Below are 16,134 nucleotides of genomic sequence, written 5' to 3'. Positions count from 1 at the left end.
CAGTGTAGTAATCTCCAGTTGTTTTAGGGATGCACATTCTGATCTGGAATGTGGAAAGCTTGGATCCAGGATGCCTGAGCAGCCATGATCGAAAGTCTGCCTTCAGTTTTTTTTGATGAGTAGACTTTCTATTTCTAAGACTTCAGAATTTCATGAAAACCATAATTACATTGGTTGACAAGCTCGGTTGTTTTGTTGCATTGTTGTCTCGGGTATAGCATAATTCAGAATTTTTTGAAAAAAACTATGGAAACTTTGGATATCTTATACCACAGTCAACATTTAAATGGTGCAGGGAGAAAGAATTTCTTGTGCTCCTCACATTCACAGCTTGAGAAATTAGAACAGTCTACTTAGGATGTCTTGGATGTGTTGTGTGATGCAGAAAGAGTTAGGTAAAATCTACATAACTAGTGTAGGGAAAAGAAAAATATTGTATCTTGTGTTTTTCAAAACTATGTCCTTCATTGACAGCAGCACTTGAAACAGTGTTATTTTTGAGTGAAGTTTAATGACCACAGCAGAGAGCAAAGAACCAATTTGGTTTAGTGAGTAAGTTTCATCAGACTAGAAACCAGTGACCATGAACTCTAGTCTTTCCTTAAGCATGAAGCCAGCTGGGTGACCTTGGGCCGGTCCCTCCCTCTAGCTCCAGGAAAGAGGCAATGGCAAACCACTTCAAAAAACCTTGCAAAAAAACCTGAAAGAGACTTGTCCAGACAATCGCTAAAAAGTGACTTGAAGGCAAATAATGATAACAACAACAATCATGGCAAGTCTTCCAGTTTGGGCAATGGTAATTTAGTTCATTTATCAATCTTTACTTGGAGATTGATATCTAAGCAAATTTTTGCATTTGTTGTCTCACATGACAAAGTACATCTGGGTTTTCCTGAAATTAAAGTTTTACTTTCTGTTGAAATAATCTGAGTTAATTTATGCTAGTGCTTTTTTGTTTTGTGCATTTGTTGGAGAAGTGTGCCATTGCATCTAATTAAATTATTATTCAATTTAATTTTTTCCTTCAAATCCACTGAACAAGTTGAAAATTTAATTGTTTAAATCATGTGTCTTTAGAATGGACAAATAGGAAGAAAGTCTAAAGGGGTATGAAGAAAAAGAATGTAAAATAAGTAGTCTAACCAGAATATTTGATTCATAATAAGATGAAAATCTGAAAAAATAGGAATCTTACCAGAAGCATTTTCTCCTTTTTTGAAACGTAAAGAATAAAGGCAGTACCTTGTTATACTTCAACTCAGTTAAGTCAGCAAAGGCTCATATCAGATTTTTAAATGTTGGATAGTTTCAAAAGAGATTTGATATACTTAAACTGATGTCATAGATGTCATAGGATATGTCACCAGAATCTCTTGCCTTAGATAATAGCACCATGAAATTCAATATTATTTAGGTCAGCGATTCTCAATCTCAGCAACTTTAAAATTTGTGGACCAATTCCCAAAATTCTCCATCCCTTCCCTGTTAATTTCAATAATGTTTAATGAATTAAATAATTTACATCGATTTCAATTGATACTTAATTTAAAATTAACAATTTAACAGCAAAAAGATTACACACTCCTGATTTAGGTTTATTTATTGAGGGAGAAAAGTACACATTTCTTCCTAGGAATTAATTACATTTGACAAGGACAATACATGTGGGTTGTGCCAGGCTTAAATCTGTGATTCCCGACAATGCCATGGGGCCTGCATGCTGTTTGAGAAGCTGAATCAATTAATTATTGGCATAGTTTCTGGTCCAAAAGAAAAGTTATCATTTTGGAGTTACAATACAAGAAAGTCCACGTTGGCAGGAGCTCCTACTTCATTCAACCTCCTAGTTCTGAAAATTTCCCCCTGCCTGGTTTCTGACATGATACTCATCTTCCCAACCACTCCAAACGATTGCTTTACTGTCCCCCATCATATAGTGTCTTTGCTAGAAAAAGGGAAGGAAGTTGCTGTCTTCCATATTTTCCTATTTCACAGCTAGTAGAAGCACTGAACAACAACTCAGAGAGGACAGAGTGCTAGCAGTAGGGGAGAATTGCTTATGTAGTTGTGTGAAAAATTTAAGGGTGTGGCACATGGCTTGAGGAAATTGTTTTTTCTTGACAATAAGATAAAATTAATGAAAAAGAAAAATGGTTAAGCCTGCTAACATTTGCCTTTCAGAATTGTACAGTCTACAATGATACCATCATGGTGTGTTATGCTCCTTCCATTGATAACCCAGTCAAGAGCCCTTCAGAACTTGGTGATCGACCAGATGAGATTGGCTTTATTATGGACAATGTTCAAGCCTTGTTGATCATCAACAGAACTAACTTTATCTATTATCCAGATCCTGTGTTTGAATCCTTGCCATCTGGTATGTTGGAGCTCAAGCCAAGTTCTCCTCTTATCCTCAAGGTAATAATTTATTCAACCTCGTTTCTGCAGGTTTTAGAGATAAATGTTCTTCTTGAACATCGCTCCTGGTATTATTAGATAAGTATTAGTTACACATTATGTTGATACAGTGTTGTTCAGAATTCCCAGACCCATTCAGGGAAAGCTTTGTCCATTAAGCTAATAGATCCTGTTACTCTCAACGTACAAGTGTAGGATTTAAGTTTAATTGCTAAGAAGAGAAAAAATCTTGATTGAATCTTCACATTACAGTGTCGAAGACAGGAGAGGGGAACCATTGCAAGTACATTGTCAGATCCCCATAAATCCCTATGGGGATGCTGCCATTCTTGCAGGGAGGGCCTGGATACCAGTTTACAACCTCTCCTTGCCTCTGGTCTTTCTTTTACTTTGAGGTACCTTCCTGAGAATGGGAGAAGGGAGGGAATAGGCTGGGGCCATCTGTTTTGTCCTACTTTTGGGGCCTGGTGTGCTATTGTCCATGGGGTCGTGAAGAGTTGGACGTGACTTAGTGACTGAACAACAACAACAAACCTACTTTTATTCTTCTTAAAGGGCCGTAACCTTCTCCCACCAGCACCTGGTAATTCCCGGTTAAACTACACTGTACTCATTGGAGACACTCCATGTGCTCTTACTGTTTCTGAAACTCAACTGCTCTGCGAGTCCCCAAACCTCACAGGACAGCATAAAGTGACGGTAAGGCAAGTCAGGCATGCCTCTGTTTGTGTTTTTGTGTTACCTGGACACCAAATGCTTTATTTTATTTTTCTTGCTAAAAGAATTGTGAAATTGCGAAGATCACAGAATGTAGTCATTGTCCTTTGAATTTTGTCACTCTTTCCTCCTTCCCTTTCCAAATATAAATTCTGCTATTTAAAGAACTATGTTGTTTATCTATTGTATTGAGCATATTGCTTAAATTAGTTTTGTGAGATAACTTTTTATATTGGTTGTCAGGCTGTCAGTTTGGTATTGAATTTTGGCAGCCATACAGATAGACCTTCTTCAAGATGATTGTCCCCAGCCTGATGGTATCTCCCCATGGTATACCTGTCACTATGAGCCTGTCCACCTTGCTACTGTCATCCCCTTCTCTTTCTTTCCACCTTTCCCAGCATTATGGATGTCTCAAGAAAGCTGAGTCTTTGTCACAATATGTTCAAAATATGGTAATTTCAGCCTGATCCTTTATTCCTCTAATGTGGACTCTGTAGTGATTTGTTCTATGACCATTTGCTTCTTTTCTTGGACATTCATGGTATTTTCAGGAGTCTTCTCCAAAACCAAATTCAAAAGACTCAATATGCTTTCTGTCCTTTTACTGCACAATTCAACTTTCAGTTCTATAGATCATCATTGGGAAAAACATTATCACATAATTCTGGAGTTTTTAGGTATATTTATTTTATTTTATTTATTTATTTTATTATTCATATTTCTATGCCGCCCACTCTCCGAGGACTCTGGGTGGCTTACACCAAAGACAGTATACTAAGTAGCATATTGCCCCCAACAATCTGGGTCCTCATTTTAGCCACCTCAGAAGGATGGAAGGCTGAGTCAACCTTGTGCTGGTGAGATTTGATGCGCTGATCTGCTGAACTAGCAGTCAGCTGAAGTAGCTGCAGTATTGCACTCTAACCACTGCACCACTTCGGCTCTGTGACATGTCATAGCATCCAGTATTTTTTCCAAGGCTTTCATTGCTTCTATACCAAGTTCTTGTTTGCAGCATATATATTGATTGCTAGTGCCTTGCTATTGATAGTTGATTCTAAAGGCAGAAGCTTTCCACAACTCTAGGGTCTTATTAATTGTAATGCTGGTTGCTACACTTGTTGTCATTAGTTTGGTTTGACTTCTTTATATTTAATCTTAATCCCACTTTTTCACTCTGCTCCTTGATTTCCATTATTAGAGTTTGCAGATCCTTTGGATTTTCAGCTATTAGAGTATTGGTACTCCTCGAGTTATGGCCATAATGAAGCTTGCTCATCATGATCATAAAGTGGATCAGTCATGTGACCAACCCAGTTTGAGGACTTTTTTGTAACTGTCATTAAGTGAATAACTGCAGTCATTAAACATATCCACAGTCATTAAGTGAACACTGCAATCCTTAAGCAAATCCATAGTCATTAAGTGAACCACAGGTTCTCTATGGACACAGTTTTGCCGAAAACCAGAAGCAAAAGCAGTTTTCAGCAAAACTGTCATAAAACACAAAACTATTGTAAAAAGCAGACAGATGACCATAGACTGTTGCAAATGTCAGTAAATGCGGCCTGGTTACTGAGCACCCAAAGTGTGATCAGATGGCCACATTGGTGGAGCAATCCTTGGATTTTGATTTTCAATTATAATCCATCATACCTTTGAATAGTCCCAAAGCAACAGGTTGTAATTCAAGGACTACCTATAGTGTCATTGGCTACATAGATCATTGTCGCTTCTTCCTGCAATGTTAAAATCATGCTTCTGGTGCAATTCCTCAAAAATATATCTCTACCCCATTGTAAGTTGGTTCTCTTATTATGTCTCCAACTTCAAAAATACTTTTATTTCCTAGGAAAATGCATTTATTGTTTAAAATTAATTTCAAAGTTTTAATATTCAGAATCAAATGATCCAACATTTTCTGAACCCTTCATCAGTTTAAAACTTTCTATGTGCCAAATCTTGTCTTGCTTTTTGATGTGTATTTTAAATTCTTAAAGTTTATAAAGATACAATTTTATTTTGTGAGATTAAACATTGAAGGCACTTATCCGATGCTTCCATTTATCATTTTGAAGGTATCTAATTGTTTGGTGGATTTTGCACACTTGTTTCAAAATTATCACTCAAAAATCTACATATTATATGAAATTGCACAAAATGCATGTATTAGAAAAGCTGCTTACAAAAGCAAACACGGCTATGGATATGTTTAAAACAATCATAATAATGTGGCTGCTTGACAAAATTGACTTTTATCTGTGTTTATGCAAAAGTTAAATGGATCATATACTTTATTTTTTAATATTATTGGTTTAAGAGGGAAAAAGAAAAATCTCATTAATCTCTGAATTTTTTACCTGTTCTCTCTTTATGCTCAACAACATCTGTATGAATTATATAAAATTAGTTTTTAGTACAACAAGTCGGCCTTACTCTGGAGTTCATTATAGCCTTGATTTTTTTTGAAAAGGACCCAAAATATTTCTTCCTCCAGGCACCTCATCCATCAGAGAAGTATACTTTGCATCCCATGTATTAGTATAATGTTATTTGAATGAGATATCAAACTTGATGTTTACTTCTTTCAGGCATCAGTAGTGTGCCTGCATATGTCTATATCCCATCTAATCTCCTTTCTGGTCGTGTGAGACATCCTACAGTATCTCACCACTGTTCTTTCTTGCTGTTATATTTGCTTCCTTCTAAAGGTGACAGTCAGTGCTAACTAGAAGTTGTTTAGAAATGGGAATAGTGAGGATAGAACCGACTTTAGTAATGGTATGTTGAGTACAAAGCATCTCTGGGCTATTGCTAGAATAAAAATCAGTGTTGCGAGTATATTTTTCTTCTTAGTGTTAAAATAAGTAGAATTTTTTTAAAAAGGTGCCTTTTGCTTATCCTGCAATGACAAGAGAGTTCTGATCACCAGTTGGAAAAGTATATGTTGATAATGTCCTTATGTCGATAGTGTCAGACCTGGAAGCCATCTTTTATCTTTGAGCCTTCAGGCCTGCCACAAATTCTACTGTGGGAAAATGGGAGGGGGGATTGTATGGAGTGAAGATGATATGTAGTCAAAATAACATTCTTTCCAGAAAGTCAAGGCCATTGTGCCCTGCAGCTTTGCTGAGAAGAATGAGGAGGTATCTTCTGTTCTGGAGGGTACCTGATTGGTTTGTGTGATAGACATGTGGGTGAAGGGCAAGGACTTGAACTTTATTTTGGGTGAGGAAAACCCGGAAGCTCTCAGATTCAGGTTTTCCCAGATGTGCTAATATGACATTTCTAATAAAAATTAGCTTTGAGGAAACTCAAGCCTCGGAGTTTGATTTTGTTGGGGGTGTTATTTGGAACCCTGACAAATAGTTCCTTTAACATTTTGAAACTAAACAATCTCTTCAATTGCCCAGTTTCAAAATATGCTCATTTTCCTGGTCTACTAAGTAAAAGAGAGAATAAACATCTTTCTTTGGAGTAAGACAGCCGCAATCAATAGTATTGGATGTTTTTCTCTCTTTGTGTCTTCCAGATTAAGGCTGGGGGGTTTGAGTTCTCTCCAGGGACGCTGCTGATCTATTCTGACAACCTGTTGACTTTGCCAGCCATTATTGGCATTGGTGGAGGAGGCGGACTTCTCTTGCTCATCATCATAATTGTCCTTATTGCATACAAACGGAAGTCTCGAGATGCTGACCGTACCCTTAAACGTCTCCAGCTGCAAATGGACAACTTGGAATCACGGGTGGCCTTGGAATGCAAGGAAGGTGAGGATGCCTGCCATCTTTCTGCTATTCTGTCATTTATATTGTTGTCAATCCACTACTGTAAGAAAAAAACTGCAGGCAGAAGTTGGCTTCAGCATTCCCCTCTGCAGCACTGAATTCCTTTCCATTTTCTTTGTTTTTTTAAAGCACCAAACATATTGCATTAGGTACTGAATGAATGAATCTTCCAACATCATGGGTAGATTTAGGTTTGCTTTATGGGCCTCTGAAGCATTCTGCTCAATTTAGTTTCTATGATTTAGTTGTTTAGATAACACTAAACCTTATTTTTCCCCAAAAGACGGACTATTAGGTTTGCAGGCTATAACCATGTGAAACAACCAATCAGATAAGAGATTTGCACCCCCCCGTCCACATCATATGATTTCAGCTGACCATGAAGCAATGCATAAGTTTCATTTAAAATTTATTTTCATTTATTATTTTTTTATGATCCATCCATATAATGTAAAATAATTTTCTATAACTAAAACTTAAGTCAATTTTCTTCCGTGAGCTATCTGGAAACCACAGAACCATAGAATTTTCAAAGAAGAAGATCAGAGTAGAAATGTAATGTTGCTGAGGGTATGAAATCATAATGTCATGGTTCATAAACGCCCTAATTGCAGGTAAAGTTATATTATTAAACAAAAACCACAGTAGCATTCACTTTCCCCCCTATAATGTTACAGAAAATTGCTGCTTATACATTCTTGGTCATTCCGCTGTTTTTTGCTGAAAAACCTCTTTCATTCATTTTTACAAATGCGGGTTCCAGTAAATGTCAGAGTGGGTGTAAGAACACCTATATTCAGACTTAGCTTTGGGTGAGGCAGTTTTATAATTATAATACCTGGAGCACAAAAATTTGGATGTCTGGAGTTTTGTGACTCTGCAGCATGGATTCTCAATATTTCAAGCACCATATCTCCCTAAAACAATAAATACATTTGTGCAATATCTCCCTCTCTATTAATAGAACTTATAATTCCACTGGGGCTAAGGTTATGTAAGAAGCAACTACACCACTTACATTTGAAATTAAATCTTTCATTATATCACATAATTTTTCAAACACTGTGATTACTTATCATGCTCTTTGCCTCTTCCTAAAGCTAAAATAAATTCTTTTTCCAATCTTGAATCTCACAAAATCTCCTCAGCAGAAATGTGTTAAAAAAGAGAGGAGGCTACATTAATCCCCGCAATTGAAATATTTCTTAATATATCCCCAAGATACATTGAGACAGATTCCTCATTTTCTTCTTTTAGTTCCTTTTTTTGAGCCAGTGAATGAGTCTCTTCACTGATAATTAAGGAGCCTACACGTGGCTGTTCTTAAACAGTCTTCTGGGTGATCCTTGTCAGTCTGGGGCTCACTTGATTATTATCAAACCATAACTGCCCACTGCAGACTTGTGCAGGCAAAGCAGCGAGCAAAGCTGAGACTGACATTCAACAATCCTTCCATTTGCAAAGTAGAAACACTGTTAAAAGTTGCTTCTTTCTGCTCTGGCAAGCCTGCAACGGGCTTGTACAAAGTGGAAGCAAAACCTAGAGTGAGATCTGTTGTGTTCCTACTTTGCCCAACCAGAATGTAAAACATTTTGGAATCGCCACTTAAGTTGGTCATTGCACCCTGGACAGGGGGCTCATAACTCACAGTTTAAGCACACCTGTCTTTCAGTATCTCAGCATTATGTGGGATACATTATGGAGATTCTCAGTCATCCAGGTCATGGTTGTCCTAAAGGTGCTTTTTTCAAGAGGCAACTGGACTTTCTGGGTGATCTTTGAAGGCATTTTGCTTCTCATCCAAGAACCTTCTTCAGAGCTGAAAAAGCTTCTTGGATGAGAAGTGAAGCACCTTCAAAGAAAAACCAGAAAGTCCAATTGCCTCTTGAAAAAAAGCACTTTTGGGATATGTCAGCATTACTTAGATCACAAGAAATAAAATGCATATTCACACAAGCTCTAAAAAATTAGAGCTTGGAGATATTTATTTTATTTTTTATTTTACTTAGAAATTTTATATTGCCACCTACTCGCACATGGTGATTCAAGGAAGCTTACAGGACATAAAAAAACAATATAGATGAAATAATAATAATAATACAATAATACCCCACCACCCCAGTGACAACACACCTTCATATCTGCCATTTAATGGGCTCAATCCTACTCTGGGTTCCCCAGACCTGCTGGCAGAACCACGTCTTTAGGGCCTTCCGAAAGAGTGTTGGAGTTGCTCAACAGCTAAAACAGTAAAGTAAAAGAGAAAGATGTAGGTGAACATTATATATTGTCCTGTTTTTCTGAGATGGGGGATAAGAAGGCATCTTTTCCACCAATATTAACAGCCTACAATGTTGTTCCCAAATAATGAGTAATGATCATATTTGTACTGCTTCCAGTTTCATTACTGTGTTATATGAACACAAATAGGAAGCAATTCACTATGATTTAAGGCAAAAACCTTTAGCATGGTTTCCTCCAGGTATATTGTAATTGTAATTGCCAGAATTCCCTTGTACCATTGGCCATTCTGATTGAGGAGTATGTGATTGGTAGGGCAACCATCACATGCCAGGTAGGTAAATACTGGTTTTAAAAAAAACATAGGAACCAGGTTTATGCCGCACCTGGCGTTAACAGCTTTTGCAACTCTCAAAACTTCTGTAAGCTTAGGCACTGCTTTGAGGTCAGATGAGGCAATTTTACTGAAGGTTTTGTTTAGTACAGTTTGAAGGAATTTAGCAAGATTTCAAGAGGAAAAGTTTTAAAGGAAGAGAGAAGTCTGCTTGTGAAAGACTGTGGGTCTCTCATTATGTGACAGACAGATGCTGAGAAATTGGACAGAATACTGTTTCTGATCCTGCTGATAAAACCTAATTGCCCATTATCACCACAAGCCAGCGCCTGGGGCTGTGACCCTGCCAACTCCAAGTTGGCCCAGAAGCTGCTTTAGAAGCAGACTCCTAAAAGGAGATAATAAAAAAAAAAAGGAAGTATGAAAAAAAAAAAGCCCTGTAGATAGAAATAGTGACAGAGTGATTGGAGAAGAAGGGAGGGAGGGAGTGGAAGGAGGGAATTTTGCCTTGTCTTCCATAGCTGGCAGATAAAAGGATCTACTTTTAATTAAAAGCTGCAGTATCTTCCCTGCCTTTTCTCTTTTCTAGTCCCACTAGTTACAGATAAGATAGTGTGCCTTTCAAACTGACGGTTTGTTTTTTCTCATCGAACTGATCAGCCTACAGTCCTCTGCCATTTCTAGCTTCCTTTTAAAGTGCCATTAATTTGATTTTTTTCCCCAGCATTCCTCTCCTCTTTCAGCTAAAGTTTCCCCCTCCCCAGCTTTAGAACTCAAAAACAAACAACCTGGTTTGTTGTAGGTGAATTTAAAGCTGTAGGGTGTGCTTTATTTTTTTCTTGTGAACTGTTCCAACCCCGCCAAAAACTGTAGAAGAGAATATCTATGGCTCAGCATTGTACTTGTGGAGTCCTTGGTGCTCTCTGAATTTAGTTGTTTGCTTGCAGACATATCGTTACCCCAACTAAATGAGGATCAGGTTTGTGCCTTATTTACATACAGGGTGACCTACTGTATATAAACACGAAGCAAACCCCATTGATGATATTACCTACCAGTAGTTGGGAAATGAAACATCTGCAATAGCACTTAGACTTATATACCGCTTCACAATGCTTTTACAGCCTTCTCTAAGCGGTTTACAGAGTCAGCCTATTGCCCCCAACAATCTGGGTCCTCATTTTACCCACCTCGGAAGGATGGAAGGCTGAGTCAACCTTGAGCCTGGTGAGATCTGAACTGCCAAACTGCTGGCAGCTGGTGATCAGCAGAAGTAGCCTGCAGTACTGCACTCTAACCACTGTGCCACTGTGGCTGCAAGCAAACAACTAGGGTCAGAGACCACCAAGGGTTCCACAAATGGTCCTTCCATTTGAAAGATGGGAAAGAAGGGGAGAGGCTCACTTTTCTATTGTATAGTCTAGTCTTCCTTAAAGAAAAACTCTGCCTTGTTTTTTTTTTTTTCTTTTCATTTTTTGTACCTTTTTTGTATATAAGTTCAAGTCAAAGTTCGCACTGAAGTTTTAATCCACTTGATTCTTCAGTGTCAGAAGACTAAACTATTTTCATTGAAGAAATCCCTACCAGTAGAGTTTTGGGAACATAAATCCTTCTAGGTTTTCTTTTCATACTTAAGTAAGCTATGATACAATTTTAATGAATTAATTATATTTCCACTTTAAACAACATTTTAGCTGCACACTACAATTTGTAGTATTAGTCCATTGAATTCTTGAAAGGGAGGTTTATCTGGGCACCCTTTTAAATCTGCTGTTTCCTCCCCAGCTTTTGCTGAGCTGCAGACTGATATCCATGAACTGACCAATGACTTGGATGGGGCTGGCATCCCCTTTTTGGATTATTGCACCTATGCCATGAGAGTCCTCTTTCCAGGAATAGAAGACCATCCTGTCCTGAAAGAAATGGAGGTGTGGTAATGGGTGTATGTGTGTCTGCTTGGATAATCTTTAATATTGCATTAATTTATTGTGCTTTGTAGGGCTGGGACTTGAGGAAAAAGGAAAAGGAATCAGTTCTCTCTATAGAAGAGAGAGATCTCTATAATCTTATTTTGTGTGTGTGTTATTTGTGTCTATTGATGTTTCTCTGCTTTAGGATATTGGTTTAGACTAATCTAAATGATCTCAAAATCATCAATATTCCATGATTCTTAATTTCCCATTATCCATAAAGATTTGCTAAAGAAGGTACATTCAAGGTGTTGATTCTTGAACAAGTTTAAGGGATTGCTTGTTTTTGAGGCCAGGTAGTATGGAAGTTGGTGGGATAACTATAATGTTGTCACCAAGGAAAGTTGTTCATGATGTATCATATTATATCCATATTTTGAAGAGTCTAATCTGACAGTGTTTCTGAAACGCTGGATCCAATCATAGGCATTTTTGTATTTGGAGGAGGTAGGTATTCTAAAATCCCAACAGAGAATATGCTAATATTGAATCAATCAACTGAAAGTCTTCCAGGGGTTTCAGACTGCAAGTTCTTGAGCCCTAGCCAGGGACATGATTTATGAGTTTTGTGATCAAACATCCATATGATACCAGATTTTGGCTTCTGCATTTATAGATGGTTTGAAGATAAAAATTGATTGATTTTGTGCGGGGGGAGGGGATTCCTCCTCTTTCTATAAAAGATGGCACATAAGTACTTTGTTTTTACAAAAATCGTGTCAAGTAAGCCATTTAGTTTTACTGGATGAGAGTTGAACATTGGAGAAATTGACCTGAGCCATGCTAGCTAGCAAAACTATGTCTTGCATAGGATTTGAACACTCTTCCTTCCAACAGTCATGACTGAGCTCTCACTAAATCACTCCTGCTGTTGCTTTATTCTTATATTCCTTCTAAACTGCAGAGCATAGAGACTAATTCAGCCATTATTGCTTTAATTGAAATGAGAATAAGAAGTATTAGTTCTACAGACAACATTGCTTGATAGCAACTTGGAGAATTGAGGAGCATCTTTTAAAAATGTTAATAGGCAGGTCAAATAGGGTAAGCAAAGAGGGAGCCATAGGAAAGCATTAAGTGACTCATAAAGTTGTTGCTAAGGTCAGTTCAAGTAGTAAGATTTTAAGTAAAGAGTAAGAGAACGAAAATTAGTTAAAGGCAGAAAACAACAGAAGCCTTTTGCTGACAGCAGAATCTAATTGTAAATCGGCACAATGAAAAACAGTTAATTTTAAAAACCACTCAAGTAGGTGTTGTCCTATTTTGGTGTTATCCAGAGAGGAGTTTGTACACCGGAGTTTCTATGACGTAGACATTACTGCCATGTCCATCAATCTCCTTTGTGAGATTACAATATGTAGTTCTTTCTAGTTATATTTCTAGCTTTGAAGTGCTGGTGGATTTTTGCTACTTTTATCAGATTTTTTTTGTTTTTGTTTTTAGTTTGGAAGGCATGGATTGCTGAGCTGCTCTTTGCGTCTGAATTTCACTAACCAATCCTCTTTTCATTAATGAAGTGTGCATATATTGTTGTATTCGGTGATTGAAGAGACAGGAGCCAAGCTAGTACAACAGTTCTTTATTATAACTATATACAGAATCCAGCAGCAGGCTGCCTGACAGCTCTCCTTATATAGAGAGCTGCCAGGCGTTCTGACCAATCAGGTTCGAGTTTTTCCCCGCTCCTTTTCTCTGTAGCCAATATCTAACACATATTATACCATAATTCTCTCTAAATGATTTCTCATTCAGTAGAGAGTCTCTAAAAAGTAAAAATCATACATTAAAAAACTTTATCCTTTAATTCAATTTACTCAACAGGGCTCACAAAATTTTGAAAATTTAGTGCAAAATATTAAAAGGTAAATACTGCGAATACCGTATGAGAGCCAATGTGGCATTGTGGTTAAGGTGCTGGATTAAAAACATGAAACCAAGTTCTAGTCTTCCCTAAGGCATGGAAGCCAGTGACTTTGTATATTTGGTTTATTTGTTCCTTTGGGGCCATTCTTCCTCTTTCAGCCCTAGACCAAGAAGTCGAAAATCTTCCACCCACCAACTGATCCTGGATCATCATGATAGATTATATTTGTTAACCTTCAAAAAAGAAGTCTTCATTTGCAGTGGACTGTTTTGGATTAATGATTACAGTAACAATTACAACTATGAATACTGAAATCAGTGATTAAACACCAGGTGATTAGAGGACATATGCAAGTTTCTGTAGCGTAGCAGCACTGCCTTGGTTTCTTCTGACAATTGGGGAATCCTTAGAAGACCTTTTTTTGAAGATCTTAACAGGAAAGAGACTGCTTTAAATAGTTAAGTCTATTAGAGTTTTAAGTTTTCGTACATCACCATTATTTTTTTGCTTAAAAACTGTACAAAAGGCAGTTGAAGGCAAAATGCATTAATTTTATTTGCAATTAGTAAAAAAAAAGTTATATAATTCAAAAGAAATTTAAAAAAGGAAAAATTACATACAATTTCAATTTCTCTGTTTTTCTACATCAAAAACACTAGAATTGCCTTTAGTTAATTTTTGAGCAACTAATTAAACTGAGACTATACTGAATGATATTGTCCATTTTTTTCTCCAAGACTAGCCAGTTCAAAGGCTGAGACACAAATTTCTCTATAGACAGTCAGGACACAATACAGAAAATAGGATTAGAATATTGCCAAATGTGCTTCCAAAGTCAATCCTAGCAGATGGTCAGCAGGATACAATGACTGGTGGTATCAAAAATCCAAGAGGGCTAGGCCAGCTCCATATCTGGCTTTTGATGAAGAAGTTCACCAAGAGTACCAAAGCTGTCTCGTCTCAGTACTGTATTCTGCCCAGTATTGGGCAGAGATAATTATCCAGACACACCTGGAGCTGCAATGCTACCTCCTGTTAGCTATTTTAATTTTATTTTAATCAACTAGCAGGGGCGAGCTGAATAAGCACATGGTAGCCATAATTCTCCACACACTCTCCCTATATCCTTCAGATCTACAAGTTGGAAAGAATCCAAGATAATAGGATACGCAGCTGCCAAAATTACCTCCTTTTGACTTGCTCTATCCCTGAAGTCCCAGTTGAGATATACCTAATTAATTTTCTCTGGAAAGAATGATGCAAATTATTTACTGGGAGTTACTGAGTATTCTGGCTCCTCCTCCTCCTCCTCCTAAATCCTGCTAAAGAGGATGTCTCACAGTATGGAAAAGCAATGAAAACGAGAAGTAAATTCCGGTACCCCATGCTGCTTCAATTGTTATAGGTTAGGCCTCCAGTTGGACCACCCTCTGCTCAGCTTGATGAATAAGATTTCCTGTACTTGTACTGTACACCATTTCTTTACTTCAAGCTTTTTAGTACACCACCACAAAAGTAATTAAACTTTGCAAAAGGGAATGAAACACCAAGGAGTAAAAATGTCAATTCCTAGGGCCAGAGTTTTAACAAACAATTTAGAAAAGTTCTAAGCATATTCATATGACAATCCAGATCTGTCTATTGTCTACTCTGAATTATTTATTTAATCCTTGATCCATATAAAAGTTTATATCAGCCACCTTTCTAGGTTAAGATAGTGATGTGTCCTTGATAATGGAGTCATAAAGTGCTTTTGCATTAAGGTTGCTAACTCCACAAAAATGCAGTCCGATTGCCAGCTACCAAACATACAGTGTGCTAGTATACACTGTGCTATATACATGGGGACAGATATCAATTGGGAAATGCCCATAATTTCAAAGGAGGATATAAAATGCTGAGCTTTGGGGTAAGGGAAATCTCACCATGATTATCTTTGTATTATTTATAGTTCTTAGTATTTGTTTGATCCAGAATGGTTATTACAGAAATTATGATATATTGCTTGTATTTCTTGGCTCTGGTTTCTTAAGTTTCTATTTAAACTGAAAATATATATTATAGCACTGTATATAGTACCCTTCCTTGTCAATGCAAATTACTTATAGTTTGTTATTTTATGATAGTTGAACTGAAGATTTTTCTATGATGAAGAGTGGTGGGAAATCCAGAACAAACAGAAGGAAATTGTTCACTCAATACTTTTCTAAATTAAGGAGTTTGTTCCCATGAAATGAGATGAGCCTTGTCATCCTTGCAAGGAATTATGCAAAATCTATAAAAGAAAAGGTTATTAATCACGATTGGTCATTTATAACTCAATATAATATTGAGCACGCTTGGTGTGGTGAATACCAGTAGCTCAGATCATGAACAAGCAAATAAGAACAATTGCTTTTATGTATGTTCTGCTGATGTACTTCTCAGATGCATCTGTCTCTCCATTGTGGGAAGCCAGATACAGGATCAGAGAGACTCTCATAAGAAAAGTCTCAAGATGCGCCTATGGGATACATTTCCACGTACTACTCAGAAAAAGCTTTGGGTCATAACTGACATTAACACAGGTAGTCCTTGGCTTACTGTACATCAGTGGTGGGATTCAGCCAGTTCGGGAGAACCAGTAGTTAAATTGCTGGCTGGCTCTGCCTCGCCCCTTCCAGGAGTCTCCACACATCCCATTTTGGCTCCCAGGTAAGTGCAGGGAGGCCTCCTAGGCCCAAAACTGGGTGGGGGGTTGGCGGCACGTCTCCCCCCGCCGTGGCCCATTTTTGCTCCCAGGGGGACGCAGGAGGCCCAGTG

General features: G+C 37.6%; 1 protein-coding gene across 4 annotated transcripts in view; it reads left to right on the top strand.

Annotated features, from left to right (window-relative positions):
* PLXNA1 (plexin A1) overlaps positions 1 to 16,134 on the top strand; it is a 334,967-nt gene that overhangs the window by 261,762 nt on the left and 57,071 nt on the right. For all 4 annotated transcript variants that reach the window (XM_070936901.1, XM_070936902.1, XM_070936904.1 and 1 more), the window contains 4 exons: positions 2,182 to 2,418; positions 2,974 to 3,117; positions 6,671 to 6,905; positions 11,284 to 11,426. In XM_070936901.1, coding sequence (XP_070793002.1) covers positions 2,182 to 2,418; positions 2,974 to 3,117; positions 6,671 to 6,905; positions 11,284 to 11,426 — 759 coding nt within the window. The remainder of the gene's footprint in view (positions 1 to 2,181; positions 2,419 to 2,973; positions 3,118 to 6,670; positions 6,906 to 11,283; positions 11,427 to 16,134) is intronic.

The sequence above is a fragment of the Pituophis catenifer genome, unplaced genomic scaffold, assembly GCF_029215685.1.
Source record: "Pituophis catenifer annectens isolate HBS135680 unplaced genomic scaffold, rPitCat1.0.hap2 SCAF_2, whole genome shotgun sequence".
Lineage (NCBI taxonomy): Eukaryota > Metazoa > Chordata > Lepidosauria > Squamata > Colubridae > Pituophis > Pituophis catenifer.
Note: the sequence above shows the minus strand (reverse complement) of the source record. Positions and strands in the feature narration are given on the sequence as shown.